The sequence below is a fragment of the Papaver somniferum genome, chromosome 10 (assembly GCF_003573695.1).
Source record: "Papaver somniferum cultivar HN1 chromosome 10, ASM357369v1, whole genome shotgun sequence".
NCBI lineage: Eukaryota > Viridiplantae > Streptophyta > Magnoliopsida > Ranunculales > Papaveraceae > Papaver > Papaver somniferum.
In genome coordinates, this window is record NC_039367.1 from 66,399,145 (window position 1) to 66,421,029 (window position 21,885).

Below are 21,885 nucleotides of genomic sequence, written 5' to 3' on the forward strand. Positions count from 1 at the left end.
TAGAAAAAACCCAGTTATTGATGCAAACTCAGAGTTAGATAAGTATTTGATGGATGATTGTGTTCCAAATGATCCCGATTTTGATATATTGGCTTGGTGGAAAGAAAATAGCACCAAGTATAAAATACTCTCACATATGGCGAAGGATATATTAGCTATACTTGTCTCTTCAGTTGCGTCTGAATCTGCATTTAGTACAGGGAAGCGTGTTCTTAGCCAATGGAGAAGCTCTTTGTCTGCGAGGACAGTTGAGGCGTTACTCTGTACGCAGAGTTGGTTACAAAAGCCTGTCGATATTGATTTTCTAATGGAGTATGTACCAGATGATTCCTCTAGCATTGAGGAAGGTAATCTTCAAAATGTTCTTCTTCTTTGTTTTCTATTTTATGTATATGTCAGTAAAGAGTAAAGACCTTAAAAGAAGCTAACATAATTTTCAATTTGGTTGCAGATTTATTTAAGAAGACCGTGTCGGAAGTCCTTGATCCTTGAGGATGCTAGGATGAGAGACTTGGGTCACTTGAATATGATAGTCTGGAAACTTTTATTGTTTAAGTTTTAATCTGAACTTTAAAGTAGTAGAGTAGTTGTACTGTTTAAACTTGTTTTAGCTTAGCAATGTTATGTTTATGGTTTGTTTTTTTAAGTTATACAAGAACTTAAGTAAGTAGTTTATTTAAATTTTAAAAAAAGATGTGTGTGAATGATTATTGAATATAAAGCGGGTTAAACCCGCTTAAACCCATACCCGCCCACTGTTTGTGGGTGAGGGGTTGGTTATAAAAATAAAAACCCGCAGCCTATGAGTGCGAGGTTGGTTTTAGCTTATACCCGCCCATGTGCAGCCCTAAACCAAACCGTTTGGGAGAATTTTGTCATAGGGATTTTGGGCTGCGAGCCTGCGATCCATCAATATGTAACTAGAGCTTACTTGTGGGTTTGTAAATGGGACTTAAACCCATGTAATGGAATAGCTTATATCTGATGAAGATTTTGTTGTTTAGTCTTTTTTAGACATCAGATGAAGGAGTTACAACCAAAATGGTGAAGTAAGGAAGAAAATTTTAGTAGCACTTAAGGTTAGAAAACTGCCCACTCGACCTAATTGTAAGCGATTCTGAAAAATTACCCTAAAGCTTATACTTAGTTACAGTTGGGTTGTGGGAATAATTCCTAGTCATAGGTAAAGTGTGGCACGAATTTGGACAGCTAAATCAAGGAAAATACGGTCCTCGGAGATTTTTAAGCCCTGGATTGAGTATTATATAAGAGCAACCATAGTCATGCAGGGACTAAATACTAAAAACCAGACTAAAAGCTAAAAAAAAAAATTGGCTTTAGTGGAGGTGTAACGCAATGGTGAAAGATTAAAATGTGGTCTGGCGGACAATATAACAATGCATGAAGTTAAGCGGGTGTATAAGGTGCGTATGGTAGTGAGGCGTGGGTATCGTGTATGTACACATGGGGCGCAAGTATTACTCACGCCTGGCGTGGGGCGAAAGACATGGGTTAGTTATGTAAAGCATGAATGTTTCTATTTTCTTAAAGAGTTATATAATTGGGGCGGAGACTATAACAACGCTTGGTGTGAGGCGTACATATAACAACCGTTTTTCCTGGCGGTGTTTATAACCGCGCCCCATTCAAACGTTAATTCTATTAATGCTCCACACTCAGACGTTCATTATACTAACGCCTAATCCCGGACGCTCATTATACTCACGCCTGACATCACACGCTCGTTATACCTACGCCTCACTATATTTTGATTTGGTCTGGGTTGACGACTACATTTAGTCTCAAACCCTAGTTTTCCAGACTAAATATGACTTTGGTCCTCTCCATTGTGCTTCATTTTCGGACCAAATTTGGGTATAGTTCCCAAATTTGGTCGTGACTGTGGTTGCTCTAAGGAGACTATTTTTAAGCCCTGGATTGAGTATTATCTAAGGAGACTCTACGATACATCAAGAATACATCTTTAACATTGTTGTGAGTGTCTATGGGACGTGAATCAATCATAAGGAGAAAAGGCTAGGGTTATGGAGCGGTTTCATTATCTCAACGATTTCTTTTCAATTTTCTTATATGTATAACATGGGTGTTATTACATCCATGATTAGCTAAACATCTAAGTGATTGAGGATAAATTATAAGTTCTAGACATGATTTGAGTTATTATCTGAATCTATTTGAAGTTCTTCGATGATTATTGTTTTTTTTAACAATATGAATGTTCATGCTTGAGTGATAGATTATTTAGGTGGCCAACTAAGTTGATTTATTAATTAGTCTGATGCTAGTAAAAATTAGGATATTCGTGATTGTTTAATAACGTCTTACACAAGTTGAAAAAGTGAGATCTCCCTGAGGATTCTACGGAACAGTCGCGAGTAGAAAAAACTCTTTTTTGTGACACTTTAAACAACTAAAAATCCTTTCTCTTCGTGGGAAATAACTTGACTTCCATTATATTACTTGTTAATTGAGTGGAATTAAGATCACAATTTTTTTTGCACTTACGACATGCACCAATCAGCAAGCACGACAATGGTAATTTACTAGCCCAAGATCTCTCCATATATCTTTTTCTTCCTATCACCATTTCATCTTAGCGCTCCTTTGATTGCATATATTCCTTTTAAAATGGGTTTCCAACAAGTAGAATAACCATTTTGAGGGGCATACGACCAACAATCAGCGCTCTTGAAGTATTTAACTTGATGTGAACTAGTTAAGGTAGAGTTATGATTAGGGAAAATCTTCAGAGCTATCTTAGACAACAGGACAAAATTGTTGATGCCTAAACCACCTCCTATAGTATAACACACAAATACTTGTTGATTTTATCGGATACCCTTAGTGAAGCTTAAGCATAAACACTACATGGTTAGTTATAGGGTCTAAAACATATTTAAGAAAAGAGACCCTACTAGCCATGTTAATATTTTTGAATTTGCAGCCTTGCAATATGTTTTATAAACTAGAAATAACCCGTGCCATAACGACACTGTATGAGACAAAATAGTTTTTGGAACTGTTTTCGGATGAAAATATAACACCACTCTGCACGTTTTGCATATTCGATATTTGCAACACAAAATCAAGAGTTGAGAAGCTGGAGGTGAATCATGATAATAAAGAAGGGTGATAGTAATGGGTCAGTAATTGAAGGTTTATATGACGATGCTCAATCGTGTTGTTATGGAGGAAAAAACAATCAGGATCAAGAAGATCAAAAAATAAATTTAGTAGATGCAGAGAAAATAAGAAACCACTCATAAAATCGGGGAGGTTTATGAAAATATTGAGGTTTCAGTGTCAGTGTAGCTTTGAAAGGGAATGCGATTCTAAGCTATATTGTTATCCCATTCCATCATTGTAGCGCTGCGATGATGGTTTCTAACAATCACACATCCCGCACCCGTACCAGTTTAGACAACCCATTTTGTTGCTTCATCTTTGGTTTCGAAGGTTTACAAGTCAGTTTAAAAAAACTTAACATGAGATGTTACAAAGTAAAAATTCTCTGGTTTCAAAGGTCTACAAGTCAATTGTTGTTTGAGATAGAAGTCTAGAAGGAATGAGTGGGACCCTGGGATAATATAGAGTGACTCATAATAACTAGTTAAAAATATAATATCCCAAACACATATATTAGTAGAAAGAGTGAAACAGGAAATATAAGATGTATGGTTAAGGGACATTAAAGGATTAAATCGACATCCCCATTTTGTCGCCTAGTGAATTTGCAAAACAAAAGCTCATGTAGCGCAAACCATTTATCAAGTATAATGAAAACCAATGAAATTCAAGTCCACTAAGCCTAGATTATGAGCACAACCATAAAAATAAAAACAATACTTCAAATAGTAGAATTACCACCTTCTTCTTCTAGTTAAGGAGAGTACAAAAATGTATATGTCACCTAGTGTGGGCGTTTGGATGTTTTGGTCGGTCATCGAGAAAGTTCCATTGAATCATTTTGAGATCAGAATCTAAAGCACCATGAATGAAGGAGACATTATTAGATAAATTATCCTTTACGAATTCTGTTATCTCTAAATTTGTGCAGACACTCCTTGGAACCAGATTTACCAACAATAGCAGATGTAACATCCCATTTTTAACCTTGATATTATGAAGCACTTTTACCATGAGAAAAATTCGGACCTTTGTTTTTATTAGGAAAAATATATCTATGTTATGAGATTTTTGTAAATAATTAAGGTGATCTTGTTTTAGTTGGGATCTTAGACCCTGCAAATTCCAAGAGTTTAAGGTCACTCCCACATGCCCATTGGTCCATACATCATAGAGGAGGGTAATAGGGGTTAACAACAGATGATATGTTTATTTTTACAAAACATAAAGATATGAAATTGAATTGAAATTTCACATAAAGCAATGCAGGATTCATGACTGATATCTAAAAGCAGAGTCAATCACATTAAGAAAGTAAATTACCAAGTAAATACTAATATGGGTGAGGTAATTTGCTAAAGATAGACAAGATTTAAAAAGGAAATTGACGAGAGATATAAGTATGCAAAGGAAATATGATCTAGTTATATACTCATCCATAGGCAAGCATGCCACAACTTGCTAGATTTGCTCAAACAAACAGAAAAAAAAAGTCAAAAAAATTTAGGAAATTGATAAATCTTAGATTCAGAATCATGTCAACTGTATCAGCTTCGAGAAAATTGAGAAATCTTAGGTTGAGAATCATGTCAGCAGCATCAGCTTCCCAATCAAATGGTCTAGCTAGTTAGAAATCATATACACTTCCGTAGGCCAGCATATTACAGCTGGAAAAATTTTGCTGAAAAACATATACTCAGCCATAGGCAAAAATTCCACGACTTGCTAAAAAACCAAAAAAAGTCTGGAGTCATGATATTTAGAAGATTAAAATTTTGTTTTTATTGTACTTTTTTATTTTATTTTATTTTGGGGGGTGGGGGGTGTATTCAACGGGATTCATTTGTACTGATTTTTTCTTCTTTTCCCTCTTCTTCCAGTACTTTTTGTGGTTGTTTCCTCCTTTGCTTCCCTCTATACTTTCCTCTGATTTACCGCTCTCTTGGATAGGGTGTAGCGTCCCATAGCTTTCTAATTCTTTCTCATTTTCATGTTGTTCTTTTGCTTTCTTCTTTTTTGCTTCTTCCTCTAGTTGCTTCTAGTATTACGTTGTTTTCTAGTATTCACTTATTGTTAATTTTTTTGGCTCTATCTTTTCCTCAATATTTTTCCCTTTGTTTTCGAGGCTGCTCTTCCAAGTATGCATCCCTTTGAGGGGACTTCATCTTTTTTAATTTTTGCTCCTTCTTTTTGTACCTCTCTTCCATCTTTCCCTTTACTCCCTCCTCGCCAAGTTCAGCAGAAGTTTTCTCACTCACTTTTATGTAAGGGGGTCCTTCGATGTCCCTACGACAAAAGTATCCGGAGTTATAGTCTAACCATTCCTTTGTGTATTCTTCATAATTAGCATTAACCTGCTGCTCTCCGACAAGGAAAATATAGTCGATGGGGTACATTCCCCTACAACATTTATGTGTAACCATCCAATCATGTTCAATACCACTAAAATTCTCAGATAAGAGCTTTTGAATACGTTATAGAAATGTTTCACTCTAACTTTATCAGAGTCTGAAAATACCCGCAGGGTACCACATATCAACTTCACCATTATTTCAGTATCACATGAAATGTGCAGTTTTTCCGGTCATCTGACCAATTCTCTTCAACTGAACACAATTGATGACTCCTCGCAACACTCCATAGAACTCACCAAAAAGAACTGAAACATATTCTCTTCTGTTACCCATAGCTAATCTCATTCTCCTAATACCTTTTTGGGATCTCACATCTAATCCATACGAAAACACACCATCTTTTCTTGATGCTTCTATATCGCACTTGTCCTAGCCATCTTCTAGATGCTGCCATTCAGCGGGATTCATCTTCACTCATTTTTTCTTCTTTTCCCTTTTCTTCCAGTACTTTTCGTGGTTGTTCCTCTTTTTACTGTTGCTTCCCTCTAATTCACCGCTTTCTTGGATATGGTGTAGCGTCCCTTGGCTTTCTGATTCCTTTTCCTTTTCATGTTGCTCTTTTTGCTCTCTTTTGTTTTTCCTTTTCCCCTGGTTGCTTCTCCTATCGCGTTGTTTTCTATTTTTCATTGATTTTTGATCTTTTCAGCTGTGTTTTCCTCAATTTGTTTCCATTTGTTTTCTATGCTGCTTTTCCAAGTATACATCCCTCTGAGGGGACTTCATATTCTTTAGTTTTTGCTCCTTGTTTTTGTACCTCTCTTCCCTCTTTCTCTTTGTTCCCTCCTCGCCAAGTTCAGCAAAAAATTTCATGCTCACTTTTGTGAAAGTGTGTCCTTTTATATACCTACGACAAAAGTATCTAGAGGTATGGTCAAACCATTCCTCTCTATATTCTTCATAATTATCCTTTATTTTCTGCTCTCCGACATATGAAAGATAGTCGACGAGGTACATCCCCCCACAACATTTATGCGTAACGTTCCAATCATGTTCAGTAGATCCAAAATTCTAAAATAGGAGCTTTTGAATCCGTTTTACAAGTGTTTCCACTCTAACTTTATCATAATGTAAATATACCGGCAGATCACCACATATCAACTTCATCGTTGTTTCAGTATCACATGAAATGTGCAGTTTTCTGGTCATCTGACCAATTCTCTTCAACTGAACGCAATTGATGACTCATCGCAACACTCCATAGCACTCACCAAAAAGAACTGAAACATTTTCTCATCTGTTACCCATAGATAATCTCATTCTCCTAATACCTTTTTGGGCTCTCACATCTAAGACATACGAAAATACATCATCTTTTCTTGATGTGTCTGCATCACACTTGTCTCAGACATCTTCTAGATGCTGTCATTCAACGGGATTCATCTGTACTGATTTCTTCTTCTTTTCCATCTTCTTCCAGTACTTTTCGTGGTTGTTTCAATCATTTTACCGCTGCTTCCCTCTGTAATTTCCTCTAATTCACCGCTCTCTTGGATATGGTGTAACGTCCCATGGCTTTCTGATTCCTTCTCCTTTTCATATTTCTCTTTTTGCTCTCTTTTGTTTTGCCTTTTCCCCTGGTTGCTTCTCATATTGTGTTGTTTTCTTTTTTTCATTGATTGTTGATCTTTTAGGCTCTGTATTTTCCTTAATTTGTTTCCCTTCGTTTTCTATGCTGCTCTTCCAAGTATGCATCCCTTTGAGGGGGGTTCATCTTCTTTAATTTTTGCTCCTTCTTTCTGTACCTCTCTTCCCTCTTTCTCTTTTCTCTCTCATCGCCAAGTTCAGCAAAAAATTTCACGCTCACTTTTGTGTAAGGGTGTCCTTCGATGCCCTACGAAAAAACTATCTTGAGGTATGGTCAAACCATTCCTCTGTGTATTTTTCATAATTATCCTTTACATGTTAATCTCCAAAATGGGAAAGATAATCGAAGAGGTACATTCCCCCACAACATTTATGTGTAACCTTCCAATCATGTTCAATAGCTCCAGAATTCTCAGATAAGAGCTTTTGAATCCGTTCTATAAGTGTTTCCAGAGTCTGAAAATACCACAGGGTACCACATACCAACTTCACCATTGTTTCAGTACCACATGAAAAGGTGCAGTTTTCTGGTCATCTGGCCAATTCCCTTCAACTGAACACAATTGATGATTCCTCGCAAAACTTCATAACACTCGATAAAAAAAACTGAAACATCTTCTCTTCTATTACATGTAGCTAATCTCATTCACTTAATACCTTTTTGGTATCTCACATCTAATCCATCCGAAAACACATCATCTTTTCTTGATGCGTCTGTGTCGCACTTCTCCCAGCCATCTTCTAGATGTTACCATTCAACGAGATTCATTTGTATTGATTTCTTCTTCTTTTCCCTCTTCTTCCAGTATTTTTCGTTGTTGTTTCCTCCTTTTACTGTTGCTTTCCTCTGTACTTTCATCTAATTCATCGCTCTCTTGGATAGGATGTAGCATCCCATGGCTTTCTAATTCCTTCTCCTTTTCATGTTTCTCATTTTGTTCTTTTCTTTTTTTGCCTTTCCCCCTAGTTGCTTCTCCTATTGCGTTGTTTTCTAGTTTCACTGATTGTTGATCTTTTCAGCTCTGTCTTTTCCTTAATTTTTTTTCATTTGTTTTCTATGCATCCCTCTGAGGGGTCTTCAATTTGTTTAATTTTTTCTACATGTTTATGTACCTTTCTTCCTTCTTTCCCTTTGTTCCCTCCTCGCTAAGTTTAACAGAAGTTTTCAGGCTCACTTTTGTGAAGGGGGTCCATCGATGTCCCTATAACAAAAGTTTCTGGAGGTATGGTTAAACAATTCCTCTTTGTATTCTTCATAGTTATCCTTTACCCGCTGCTCTCCGACATGGGAAAGATAATCGACGAGGTACATTCCCCCACGACATTTAAGTGTAACCTTCCAATCATGTTCAATAGCTCTAAAATTCTCAGATAAGAGATTTTAAACCCGTTCTACAAGTTTTTCCACTCTAACTGTATCAGATTCTGAAAATACCCCCAGAGTACCACATACCAACTTCATTGTTGTTTCATTATCACATGAAATGTCCAATTTTTCGGTTATCTGACCAATTCTCTTCAACTGAACACAATTGATGACTCCCCGCAACACTCCATAGCACTCACCAAAAAGAACTGAAAAATATTCTCTTCTGTTACCCATAGCTAATCTCATTCTCCTAATATCTTTATGGGCTCTCACATCTAATCCATAGGAAAATGCACTATCTTTTGTTGATGTGTCTATATCGCACTTGTCTCATCCATCTTCTAGATGTTTCCATTCAACGAGATTCATCTTCACTCATTTTTTCTTCTTTTCCCTCTTCTTCTAGTACTTTTTTTGGTTGTTTCCTCCTTTCACTGTTGCTTCCCACTGTACGTCCGTCTGATTCACCCCTATTTTGGATAGGGTGTAGCGTCCTATGGCTTTATGATTCCTTCCCCTTTTCATGTTGCTCTCTTATGTTTTGCCTCTTCCCCTGGTTGCTTCTCCCGTTCCGTTGTTTTCTAGTTGTCACTGATTGTTGATCTTTTCGGTTATGTCTTTTTCTTAATTTGTTTCCCTTCATTTTTTATGCTTCCTTCCAAGTATGCATCCCTCTGAAGGGACTTCATCTTCTTTAATTTTTGCTCCTTCATTTTGTACCTCTCTTACCTCATTCTCTTTGTTTCCTCCTCGCCAAGTTCAGCAGAAGTTTTCACGCTCATTTTTGTGTAAGGAGGTCCTTCAATGTCCATACGACAAAAGTATATGGAGGTATGGTCAAACCATTTCTCTCTTATATTCTTCATAATTATATTTTACCTGCTGCTCTCTGACATGGAAAAGATAGTCGACAAGGTATATTCCCCCACAGTATTTATGTATAACCTTCCAATCATGTTCAATAGCTTCAAAATTCTCAGATAAGAGCTTTTGAATCCGTTCTACAAGTGTGTCCACTCTAACTTTAACAGAGTTTTAAAATACCCGCAGGATACCACATATCAACTTCACCGTTGTTTCAGTATCACATGAAATGTGCAGTTTTTCCGGTCATCTGACCAATTCTCTTTAACTGAACACAATTGATGACCCCTCACCACACTCCATAGCACTCACCAAAAAGAACTGAAACATCTTCTCTTTTGTTACCCATAGCTAATCTCATTCGCCTAATACTTTTTTGGGCTCTCACATCTAAGCCATACGAAAACATACCATCTTTTTTTCTTGTTGCGTTTGTTTCACACTCACTAGTGGAAAATGGGGTTTTCCTGACCCACAACCCCTCCCCTCAATGGCGGTCAGTTGACCGCGGACTGGTCAAGACGGTCATAGATTTATTAAAAATACATAGAGAGTTAAAAACGGTCATTGAATGAATTTTTTTATTACCACTGTATCCCCTTGTTCACCAACCCACACTAAGACGGCCAAACCTAGAGTTTTCTATGGTTCAATTTCTAGGTGGCTATTCTCCCCCACTCTCCTTATCTCTTCATCCATCTATTATCCTATCATATTTCTCTTCTGCTCATGAGAAACTGCACCTTTCTTTTCTTCTTCTCCGCTCACTTCATTCACCACCACATACCACACCACCGCCATTCTACTACTACTATCCCCAGAAAAACACTTTTTTCTTCTTGTTCTTCTCCATTGAAAGACCTATGTTTTATGTTTGTTGGGAAGTTAAACCTAACTGAAACCCTAAAATAATAATCGGATTGAAATCTTATACCACCACCAACATCTTCTTCTTATTTTTCTTCTTCTTATCCTTCTTCAACGGTAATCGCCAATTGATTCACCCACCAACTACAACAACAATCAATATTAGGAGGGAGCAGTTAGTTTACTCGGTCATCCATCTTATTTGTATTGATTGTTTACTTCTCATTTCGAGTTTATTGTTAAAATTTTGTTTTAAATTTGATCAATTTGTTCTTTGATAGAAATCAAATTTTGGGTTTTTATGAAAATGAAACCCTAGGTTTTCTAATTGGGGTTTTCTTAAATTGGGTTTTTTTAGAGGTATCTGATTCATGTAATTAGTATTGTTTTTGGTGCTGATTGATGGGTAGTTTTATGACTAAGAATTTGTTATGATTTTAAGATTTATCGGATTTTTTTTTGGATGATTGTTGTTGTGATAGAATATGAACTGGTAGAATCTGATTTTGAAGTTTTTGGTACCATTATAGTGTTCAAATTTGAGTTCTGATTTCATTCCTTTTATTAAGATTTTCAGTTTTTTACATCTTCTAGATTGGATTCTAATGTATGATATACTATTTTCATGGATTGAATGATTGTTGATGGATTTGTTGTTGATGGTGGAGTATGCTGGTGGTGTTGGTTACGCCAACGGTGTTGTTAGTGGTGGTGTTTGGAGTTGCTGCTGATGCTGCTGCTACAAGGTGGTGGTGGTCTTTTAATAATTACATGGTATGAAAACAGTATGTACTTCTTAAGCTTAAAAATATAAGATTGATACTTACTGATTCAGTTTTGATGTTAATCGTTCTTATAAGGTGTTGCTCTTTCTGCGTTGAATTTCCTAGTATCCTTGTTCAGTTGGGTTATACGAATGTTTGCAGTTTACGATGGAGTTAGCTGGCAGTGACAATCCAAATATGTCGAAGAATTATCCTTTGAACACGTTTAAGGATTTTGTTCCAATTTATTTTCTCCGAGACTAATCAAGGTGAGTACCTTGATGTGCATTTAAGGTGATAAGTTCATTTAGTTGAGATCTTGATGCATCGTGATTGTGAATTGCTTAAAGTCAAAACTATCTTCATACATTCTGTGTGACGTTCCTTTTTTTGTAAGTATTTCATTTCGCACTTTGTATTGGTATTTGCAGGAAAGGTTTCGCTCGAAGGTAGAGTGGAATTTAAGTTTGACATGAAACCTCATGACGATAACTTTGAGGAGTACGGTAAAATCTGTCGTGAAAGAACTAACAGATCTATGATTAAAAAAAACAGCCAAATAAAGGTTGGAGTCCTGCAACTCTTTCTCGCTGGATTACATAGTCATGGTTCTATGATTTTTTCCTTCCAGTTTCATATTCAGTCCTATCTCATTTGTAAAGGTGATTGGCAATGATCGTGGGCCGCACATGAGGCCAATGCCTGGAATTATCGGACTTGTATCATCCAATCCTAAGGTATTCATTTCATTCCACCCCATGATTAATTTATGGTATGGCGTCACTACTTTTAACTTCTTCAATTTGCGCTAGCTCTTACTATTTCTTTTATTTCTGTTTATCCCGTTTAAGAACAAGATTTCTACCCCATATGGCTAAGCACAAACTCAAGTTTATATGCAGAAATCACATATTTTTCTAACGTGTAACACGGTGGATTTTTTTCTTATGATGTGTTCAGGACAACAAAAGAAAACCAGTGCCAGTCAAGCCACAAGAGATTAAAAGAACACAAAGGGATCGTGGTGAATTGGAAGATATTATTTTTAAGCTTTTTGAGAAGCAACCAAACTGGACACTGAAGCAGTTGGTCCAAGAGACTGATCAGCCTGCGGTATGTTCTTCAATTTGGTTGTATTTTCGGGAGTATTTCACAATATGTTGTAACCCAAGTCCTCTTGCATCTTCCTTAGTTAGACTGTGCCAAATAAATAAATATCAGTTTAACCCACTCAACTTACATAGGCTTTGAATTTTTTTAACAAGATATAATGCTGGTAGTGATCGTTCTTACATCTTTGCAGCACTTTTTGAAAGAGATATTGAATGAGTTGTTAAATTACTTGTTATCCAAAGTATTTCATTTATATGTTTTTTACAATTTTGCTTGTTATGGTTATCTGGTAAGTTATTGTTTTCTAGGTTGAACATGTTAAAGCTCAAAGGAACAACTTGACCGAAACTACTCAAATTCTTTTTCAGAGAATAGATAAGGCTGCTACTGAATCATAGATGTTGATAGAATTATTACCACAATTCTTTTTCTAGTCCACTCTAGTTCAACTTGGTGACTTGACTTCTAATGTGTTCCGGTTGTTGACTGTGTTCTGTTGTACCTCTTATCAAAGAGGTGGAATCACAAGATTGGCCTGATGTAACGAAGTATGCTGGTTTGGTGTGTGCTCAAGCCCATCACCAAGAGTTGATTGAGGATCTGTTTAAAATATGGCAGGATCCAGTTCGAGGAGCTGTGACAGGAGGCATGGTTAAGAATTTGTCTCGCCTTTTGTGTTTCTGCATCTTTGTCATCTCAATTTATATTTTCTTATCAGACCCGAATTGCATATTCAACATTTGTTTTGGCTAATCTTTTGATATTTTCATGAACTAGGGAACTTCTTCTCTATTTCCATAGAGCAACTGGACGGAAGCCTCGGCATCATATATTTTACAAGTTATTTCGACGTTCATAATGTAGCTATTTGACTTATGTCTACTGCCTTTTCTTTTATTTATGATCCATTTTTTTTTGCTTTCAGGGATGGAGTAATTAAGTGAGGGTCAGTTTTATCAAGTTCTAGTCTATGAGCTTGATGATATTTGCAAGGTAACATGGTGTCAAGTAGCTACTTTTCTTAGGGAAAAAAGGTCTATAGATAAACAACCTTTGTTAAGGTACATAATTTTATGTACTGTGTAAAAATAGCTGAGAAGTTGTAGGCTTGAATAGTAGACAGTTCTCAACCTGATAGTAATTTTTAGATTCTTTAACTTATACTGGGGTTAAACAAATTATGGCATGTTGAAATCAAACAGCTAACTGGTCACGAAATGCATTGTTTTTCTTTATTAGTTTCATATACTACATGTACTTGATTCCATTTCAATTGTCACAATGATTTTCTTTATAGTATCACATGCTTTCATAATACCCATAAACCCTAGATTTCCACATTTGTTAATTGTTGCTATCTTACTAAGGCAGACTTCCATAAGTTAGCTTTAGGAAGGGTTTGCTTGTTTGACGATCATTATATTGATGCTAATTTGGTCACTAGGGAACTTTGGGGTACAATTTTATGATAAAAAAGAACCAATTGATCTTACCCAAAAGAAAAAAAAAAAATAGAAACTGGGAGGCATAAATTAAAGAAGGAATGTCAGGTAAATTAATTAGGGTCAAGCTATCAGCATAACATCATCTTGTTCATTTTGTATTTAACATCTAGATTTTGGATATGTTACAAAAGTTTTGCTTTGTTTGGTTTCAAGTTTTAAATTCTTTTATTTTGAAGCGCCTGATCTTGTAACATTATTTAGTAAACCGTAACTAATGAGAGTCAACATGTAGTTAAAGTGCTAAATACCTCAGTAATTTGTATTAATGTGAACAGTTTTTTCCTCTCTAAAAACTTCTTGCTTGATGATGCAGGTGTGAAGAACCCTGGTCTGGCTCTAAGTTATCACCTGTTTACAAACTTTGCTGCATTAAGCTCGGGCTCGACCTTCTATAAGGTCTTCAAGGAGAAATCAACAGTACTAAGAAATCACCGAAGGTGAAGCTAATATGTTTTTAATAATTCTCTGTCACTGTTATCTTTTCCAGTAACAATAATGTTTGAGCCTTTGTTTTGATATACTTCGGCTTATGTTCAGATTTACAACTAGTGATGATGGAAAGATGAAACTCCAGGCAATGCGCTTCCTCCAACTTGTTGCTCCTATCCTCGAAAGTGAAATATGATTAGTTGCAGTTGTTATTAATTGTTGGCTTGATCTTCTTTATGTATGCCTCTCTATCTTCTTTATGTAAGCTCTAGCCCTGGCCTTCGTCCTGAACAAAAAAACATGACATATTTATAGTTTAACCATGCTGGCTAATAAAAATTTGGACTAATACCATGATACTGTCCAATCATATATTCTGGTCTAAAGTTATTTGTTGTGTTATTATTCAGACTCCATCATACTGTCCAATTTTATTGATTTTTTAAACTTATTTTTTTGCTGCAGGTACGTATAGAGATAGTAGTGTTGTTCTAGTGTTGGGAAGGACACAAATAGGTGCTACCATCCTGCATTCCATCTTCCATTCGAAATGCCTTTGAAGCTTCAGCTGGTGTAAGTATAAATACCGTCCTGCATTCCATCTTAACTGTTGGTGCGTAATCTAGGTTTTGACTTTTGTTTGTGAACTGGAATATGATTTATTGATTTTTTTTTTTTTTGTTTGTTTGAAGTTACTGGTGTCCTGCTTTACCAAGGCTTCCACACAAGAAGATTATTTCACAAGTATGTCTTTCTATCTATTCCCATTAATATGATTCATTGATGTTTCAGATTATCAGTTGATGAATGATAAGATAAAAATTGCCCGAATCTCTCTGTTTTTTTATGGCTTCCTTCAAATGTTGGGTCTGAGCAACTTTCAACCACTGGGAATAGAATGTTATTCCATCAGTAAGTTCCTTTGGTTGTACATTTGAACTTTTTAACTTAATAAAGCTACACTTTGTATATTTAACTTTAACTTCTTAACTTTTTAATTTGATTTTAGCCAAATCAGAGTAGTTGTATCCACCAGTAAAACTGATACTTCTTCTTAGTACCATGTCAGATTCGTGTCTATCAAAATTCAGAAGCATTCGGATCAGGGATTATGTTGCATTGTAGATTTTAGCAGTATTTGCTTAAGTAAATTCGAGTACACACTCAAATTGCTGTAAACTGCATTCTAGATTGCAAACACCAGTATCTTTAGTCATGCAATCCATTTATATATGGTTGTTCCATTTAGAGCTTTGATAATGTGCATTTTTATAAGCATTTTCTTGAGTATTGTGACCTCCCCTTATTAATCAGCTGATGGCCAAACTTATTTTTGCTGTGCAGGTCCACCATTATGAAGTATGGGTTAAGTTCATCGGAGTTTATCGTTTTGTTGTTTAATCAATAATTTATTAGTTCATCTTGTTGTAACCAAATCCTAGAACTTAGTTACTTTTCTTGTAGGATTTTCATTGGTCAGAACTCAAGATTTTAATCCTTTTTGTGTAATTTGAACTCTGTGAATGTTAAATTGAATGATTATATGTGTGCAAGTTTAATTTGATTCTCATTATTATTTGATTTGAATTTGGTTTTCATTTAAGTTTCATTTGATTCTCATTTGAATTCTAATTTGATTCTCATTTGAGTTTCATTTGTGTTTGATTTCAAATTTAGTCAGATTCAGTCAGGCTAGACAGCCAATCTGAATCTTTTTTTTTTTACATTCAGATTTATATCTATGACTGATTGAAGTCGGTCATAAAGATGACGGTTAAAAACAGTCGTTGATATAAAATTTTCAACGACCCGCAGAGACACGTCATAGATAAAAAGACGCTCAAACAGCGACCCTTTCCCAGACTTCCAAAGCAAGTCATTTAAATCGTATCTCTGACTTGCTTTGGCAGTCGCGAAACTGCTATTTTCCACTAGTGACTTGTCTCAGACATCTTCTTGAAGCTTCCATTCAAAGGGATTCATCTGTACTGATTTCTTGTTTTTTCCCCTCTTCTTCCAGTACTTTTCGTGGTTGTTTCCTCCTTTTATTGTTGCTTCCCTCTGTACTTTCCTTTAATTCACCGCTCTCTTGGATAGGGTGTAGTGTCCCATGGCTTTCTGATTCTTTCTCCTTTTCATGTTGCTCTTCTTTTTTGCTTTTTCCTCTGGTTGCTTCTCATGTTACGTTATTTTCTAGTATTCACTGACTGTTGATCTTTTCGGCTCTGTCTTTTCCTCAATTTGTTTCCCTTCATTTTTTATGCTGCTCTTCCAAGTGTGCATCCCTCTGAGGGGTCTTCAACTTCTTTAATTTTTGCTCATTTTTGTGTACCTTTCTTCCCTTTTTCACTTTGCTCCTTCCTTGCTAAGTTTAGCAGAAGTTTTTACGCTCACATTTGAGTAAGGGGGTCCTTCGATGTCCCTACGACAAAAGTATTTGGAGGTATAGTCAAACCATTCCTCTCTATATACTTCATAATTATCCTTTACTTGCTGCTCTCCGACATGGGAAAGATAGTCGACAAGGTACATTCCCCCACGAAATTTACGTGTAATGTAAGGGCATAAAATTTTGCTCGGTTTTAATTATACCCGCTAGACAAATTGTGCATTTAGATATGCTTAAAACTCAAATACCAAAGTGTCTTTTACACTTTTAGGTTGCCTCAAAAAGAGTGTTGTACCTATATAGAGAAGTCTGCCCTAGTTCAAACTCTTGAGTGCCTTAATGGCTTTTCACGCATGCTAGACACGTGGCATTTAGGTAATCCAACAAAGAGAAAAGAAAAAGGTAATCAGAGATTCTTATTCTTTTTCGCTTTCCTTTTATTCTTACCGACATTTTTTCTTCATGTTGAATTTTACTCCCCCGTGTAGAACTTGATTCAAATCATGCATTTAGTTAGCTTAATGGAATCATGGCTTCACTGAGTTTGCTGATGGTTCAAAATGGTTGGCCTTATACAAGAGGTGAAGTTAGATCTACTTTCTGTTTTCTAATTTGAAGAAATTTGATTTGAGTCAAGTGATTTTCACTCAATTGATCGATGTGACTGTCATCAAGCGGCGGGTTTTTGCTATTGCACTTGATGCATGTTTTGATCAGGTATTTTGTTACAATTACTTTATTGAATTGAAGATGTTGTTCATAAAAATTAGGGTTTTACATTAACTGTGGGGTTGTTCATATCATCGGAAAAGAGTTGGTCACTGCTCGGCAGTTCATACCATCTATTCGAAGATGATTGCAACCTTGACAGTATATATTGTTGGTAAGAGGTAGTTGCAGTATTAGCTATTCATACTACCTAGTGAGAGATGATTATTACTATCTCTCATTTTTGGATATTGGCCATGTAAATTATTATAGTTGGCAATTGTCCATCTCTCATTTTTGGCAACTGGCCATATAAATTTTTGGAATCGGCAACTGGTCATATCTTATTTCCGGCAATTGGCCGTCTGTTATCGTTGGCAACTGGCTGACTCCTATTTTTTTGGAAAATGGAACCCTTGTGAATTTTATGAGTATTATGGTATAGCACATATGCTCAAAGAATCCTAAAAATAAAATAAAATTGGAAGTCCGATGTCTCGAGTGGCGTATCAGAGAGTTTGAGCGTGTTTCCTCTCTAACTTTATCATAGTCTGAAAATAACCGCAGGGTACCACAGATCAACTTTAGTGTTATTTCAATATCACTTAAAATGTGCAGTTTTCGGATCATCTGACCAATTATCTTCAACTGAACACAATTGATGACTCCTCGCTACACTCCATAGCACTCTGCAAAAAGAATTGAAACAACTTCTTTTCTATTACCCATAGCTAATCTCATTCACCTAATACCTGTTTGGGCTCTCACATCTAAGACATATGAAAACACACCATTTTTTCTTGATGCGTCTGTGTCGCACTTGTGCCGGACATCTTCAAGATGCTTCCATTCAATGGAATCCATCTGTACTGATTTCTTATTCTTTTCCCTCTTCTTTCAGTATTTTTCGTAGTGGTTTTCTCCTTTTACTATTGCTTCCCCCTGTACTTTCCTCTAATTCACCACTCTCTTGGATATGTTGTAGTGTTCCATGGCTTTCTGATTCCTTCTCCTTTTCATGTTGCTCATTTTTCCCTCTTCTGTTTTGACTCTTCCTCTTCTGTTTTGAATCCGTTCTACAAGTGTTTCGGAGTCTGACCCCGCAGGGTACCACACACCAACTTCACCATTGTTTCATTATCACATGAAATGTGCATTTTTTCGGTCATCTGACCAATTCTTTTCAACCGAACACAATTGATGACTCCTCGCAACACTACATAGTACTCAGTAAAAAGAACTGAAATATATTCTCTTCTGTTACCCATAGCTAATCTCATTCGCCTAATACTTTTTTGGCTTCTCACATATAATCCATACAAAACATACCATCTTTTCTTGATGCGTTTGTGTCACACTTGTCCCATAAATCTTTTGAAGCTGCAATTCAAAGGGATTCATCTGTACTGATTTATTGTTCTTTTCCCTCTTCTTCCAGTATTTTTCGTACTGGTTTTCTCCTTTTACTATTGTTTCCCCCTGTACTTTCCTCTAATTCACCACTCTCTTGGATATGGTGTAGTGTTCCATGGCTTTCGGATTCCTTCTCCTTTTCATGTTGCTCATTTTTCCCTCTTCTGTTTTGACTCCTCCTCTGGTTGCTTCTCATGTTACGTTGTTTTCTAGTTTTCACTGATTGTTGATATTTTCGGCTCTGCCGTTTCCTAAATTTTTTTCCCTTCGTTCTCAATGCTGCTCTTCCAAGTATGCATCCCTCTGAAAGGACTTCATCTTCTTTAATTTATGTTCATTATTTATGTACCTCTTTTTCCCCTTTCTTTTTGCTTCCTCCTCACCAAGTTCAGCAAAAGTTTTCATGCTCACTTTTGTGTAAGGAGGTCCTTTGATGTCCCTATGACAAAAGTATCTAGAGGTATGGTCAAACAATTCGTTTGTGTATTCTTCATAATGTTACTTGCTGCTTTTCGACATGGGAAAGATGGTCGACAAGGTACATTCCCCCACGAAATTTATGTGCAACCTTCAAATCACGTTCAATAGCTCCAAAATTCTCAGATAAGAGCTTTTGAATCCGTTCTACAAGTGTTTCGGAGTCTGACCCCGCAGGGTACCACACACCAACTTCATCGTTGTTTTATTATCACATGAAATGTGCAGTTTTTCGGTCATCTGACCAATTCTTTTCAACTGAACACAATTGACGACTCCTCGCAACACTACATAGTACTCAGTAAAAATTACTGAAATATATTCTCTTATGTTACCCATAGCTAATCTCATTCGCCTAAGTTTAACAGAAGTTTTTATGCTCACTTTTGTGAAAGGGGGACTTCGATGTCCCTATGACAAAAGTTTCTGGAGGTATGGTCAAACAATTTCTCTTTGTATTCTTCATAATTATCCTTTACTTGTTGCTCTCTGACATGGGAAAGATAATCTTCGAGGTACATTCCCCCACGACATTTATGTGTAACCTTCCAATCATGTTCAATAGCTCTAAAATTCTCAGATAAGAGATTTTGAATTCGTTCTACAAGTGTTTCCACTCTAACTTTATCAGAGTCTGGAAATACCCGCAGAGTACCACATACCAACTTCACTGTTGTTTCATTATCACATGAAATGTGAAATTTTTTCGGTAATCTGACCAATTCTCTTCAACTTAATACAATTGATGACTCCTCGCAACATTCCATAACACTCATCAAAAAGAATTGAAACATATTCTCTTATGTTACCCATATATAATCTCATTCTCTTAATACCTTTTTGGGCTCTAACTGTTAAGTCGTACGAAAACACACCATATTTTATTGATACGTCTGCGTCGTACTTTTCCCAGCCATCAACTAGATGCTGCCATTCAACGGGATTCATATGTACTGATTTCTTCTTGTTTTCCATTTTCTTCTAGTACTTCTGGTGGTTGTTTCCTCCTTTTACTGTTGTTTCCCTGTGTACTTTCCTCTGATTCACCGCTTTCTTGGATTTGGTGTAGCATCCCATGGATTCCTGATTCTTTCTCCTTTTCATGTTTCTCTTTTTGCTCTCTTCTTTTTTGCCTTTTCCTCTGGTTGCTTCTCCTGTTCCGTTGTTTTCTAGTTTTCACTGATTGTTGATCTTTTCGACTCTGTCTTTTCCTCAAGTTTTTTTCCCTTCGTTTTCTATGCTGCTCTTCCAAGTATGCATCCCTCTGAAGGGATTTCATCTTTTTCATTTTTTGCTCCTTATTCTTTGTACCTCTTTCCCTGTTTCTCTTTGCTCCCTCCTCACCAATTTCAGCAGAAGTTTTCACGCTCACTTTTGTTTGGGAGGGTCCTTCGATGTCCCTACGACAAAAGTATATGGAGGTATGGTCAAAGCATTCCTATGTGTATTCTTCACAATTATCCTTTACATATTTCTCTCCGACATGGGAAAGATAGTCGACGAGGTACATTCCCCCATGTCATTTATGTTTAACCTTCCTATCATGTTCAATAGCTCTAAAATAAACATTTAACTGTATCAAATAAAAGAACGCAACCAACTAAATTCTGACATATTAATCATGAAATAGCACAATAACCTCTAGCGACTAATACTTATGAAAAATGAAACAAGACATCATAAACTTGGGTACTGTTTCAAGTAGCTAAATCTTTGCCAACTGACTATCCTGACCAACAATCAGAATATTAAACTAGATATGGTCGATGTCATCTCAAATAAGGTTAAACCTAGTTTCTACTATGATAAATTTTTATTTTTATGATTTATAGCCAAAATGGTGAAGGAAGGAAAAAAATATCCGGAAGCACTTACGGCCAGGAAATTGCGTCACTCGACCTAGCCGTAAGTGACCCTGAAAACAACCCAAAATTCATATTTAGTTACGGCTAAGTCGTGGACTTCTAAAACAAGGAAAACTTGGTCTCGAAAGGATTTAATCCCTAGATCTTATGATAACTATATAAGGAAACCTCTAGGACAATAAGTAGACATCCTTAATATTATTTTGTAGGTCTTGAGAGAAGAATCAAAGTAAAAGGAGAAAAAGCTAGGATTTTGGAGTAGTTTTATTATCGTAACGATTTCTTTTCTATTTTCTTATATGCATAACTGCATCCATAATTAGCTTAGCACCTAAGTGATTTAGGATTAATTCTAAGTTCTAAATATGATTTGGTTTAGTATATGAACCTAATTTGATTTCTTCACATGATTATCGTTTGTTTCTACTATGATAAATGTTTATGTTTATGTTTATGATTGATTGATTGATTATTCTAGCTGGCCAACTACATCAGTTTCCTGAATGATGTTTTGCTAGTAAAGGTTAAGGGTATCCATGTAATTGTTGAATAAATCTACACAAGTGGAAAACGTGAGACTTTGCAGAGGGGTTTTGTGGAGCAATTACGTGTAGAAACAATATTAGAAAGTGACCCTTCGACTAAGAGTTTAACTACTAAGACTAACCTAAGTCACAAAACATAAAGCATCCGACCAAATTATACACGGATTGTGATATTTCTAGGTTTTAATTAGACAAATAGAATCTGGTATTCGAACATTTCGGTATCCACTGACTAAGACAATTTTAGGGATGACACCGCTCTAGATGTTTCCTACAGTTGGTGAGAAACTGTGACTAATGAATAATGGATGAATATATTAACTCATTGATGGCTTAGTTGCGATGAAGGATTTCTCGATCATATCAATCTCCATTTACAACTTAATATTTTAAATTTTCTATTTTGTCTTAAAACCTAAACAACCCCCCCCC

At 36.1% G+C, this 21,885-nt stretch overlaps 1 protein-coding gene and 1 pseudogene across 1 annotated transcript in view; one reads left to right on the forward strand and one right to left on the reverse strand.

The window, feature by feature from the left end:
• The first annotated feature begins 10,083 nt into the window (after positions 1–10,083).
• Positions 10,084–15,654, forward strand: LOC113319339 (annotated as a pseudogene).
• Positions 15,655–19,977: 4,323 nt separating this feature from the next.
• Positions 19,978–21,885, reverse strand: part of LOC113315736 (histone-lysine N-methyltransferase, H3 lysine-79 specific-like) — a 2,471-nt gene continuing 563 nt past the window's right edge. The window contains exon 2 of the mRNA XM_026563995.1: positions 19,978–20,443. Within this exon, the coding sequence (XP_026419780.1) occupies positions 19,978–20,443 (466 nt within the window). The remainder of the gene's footprint in view (positions 20,444–21,885) is intronic.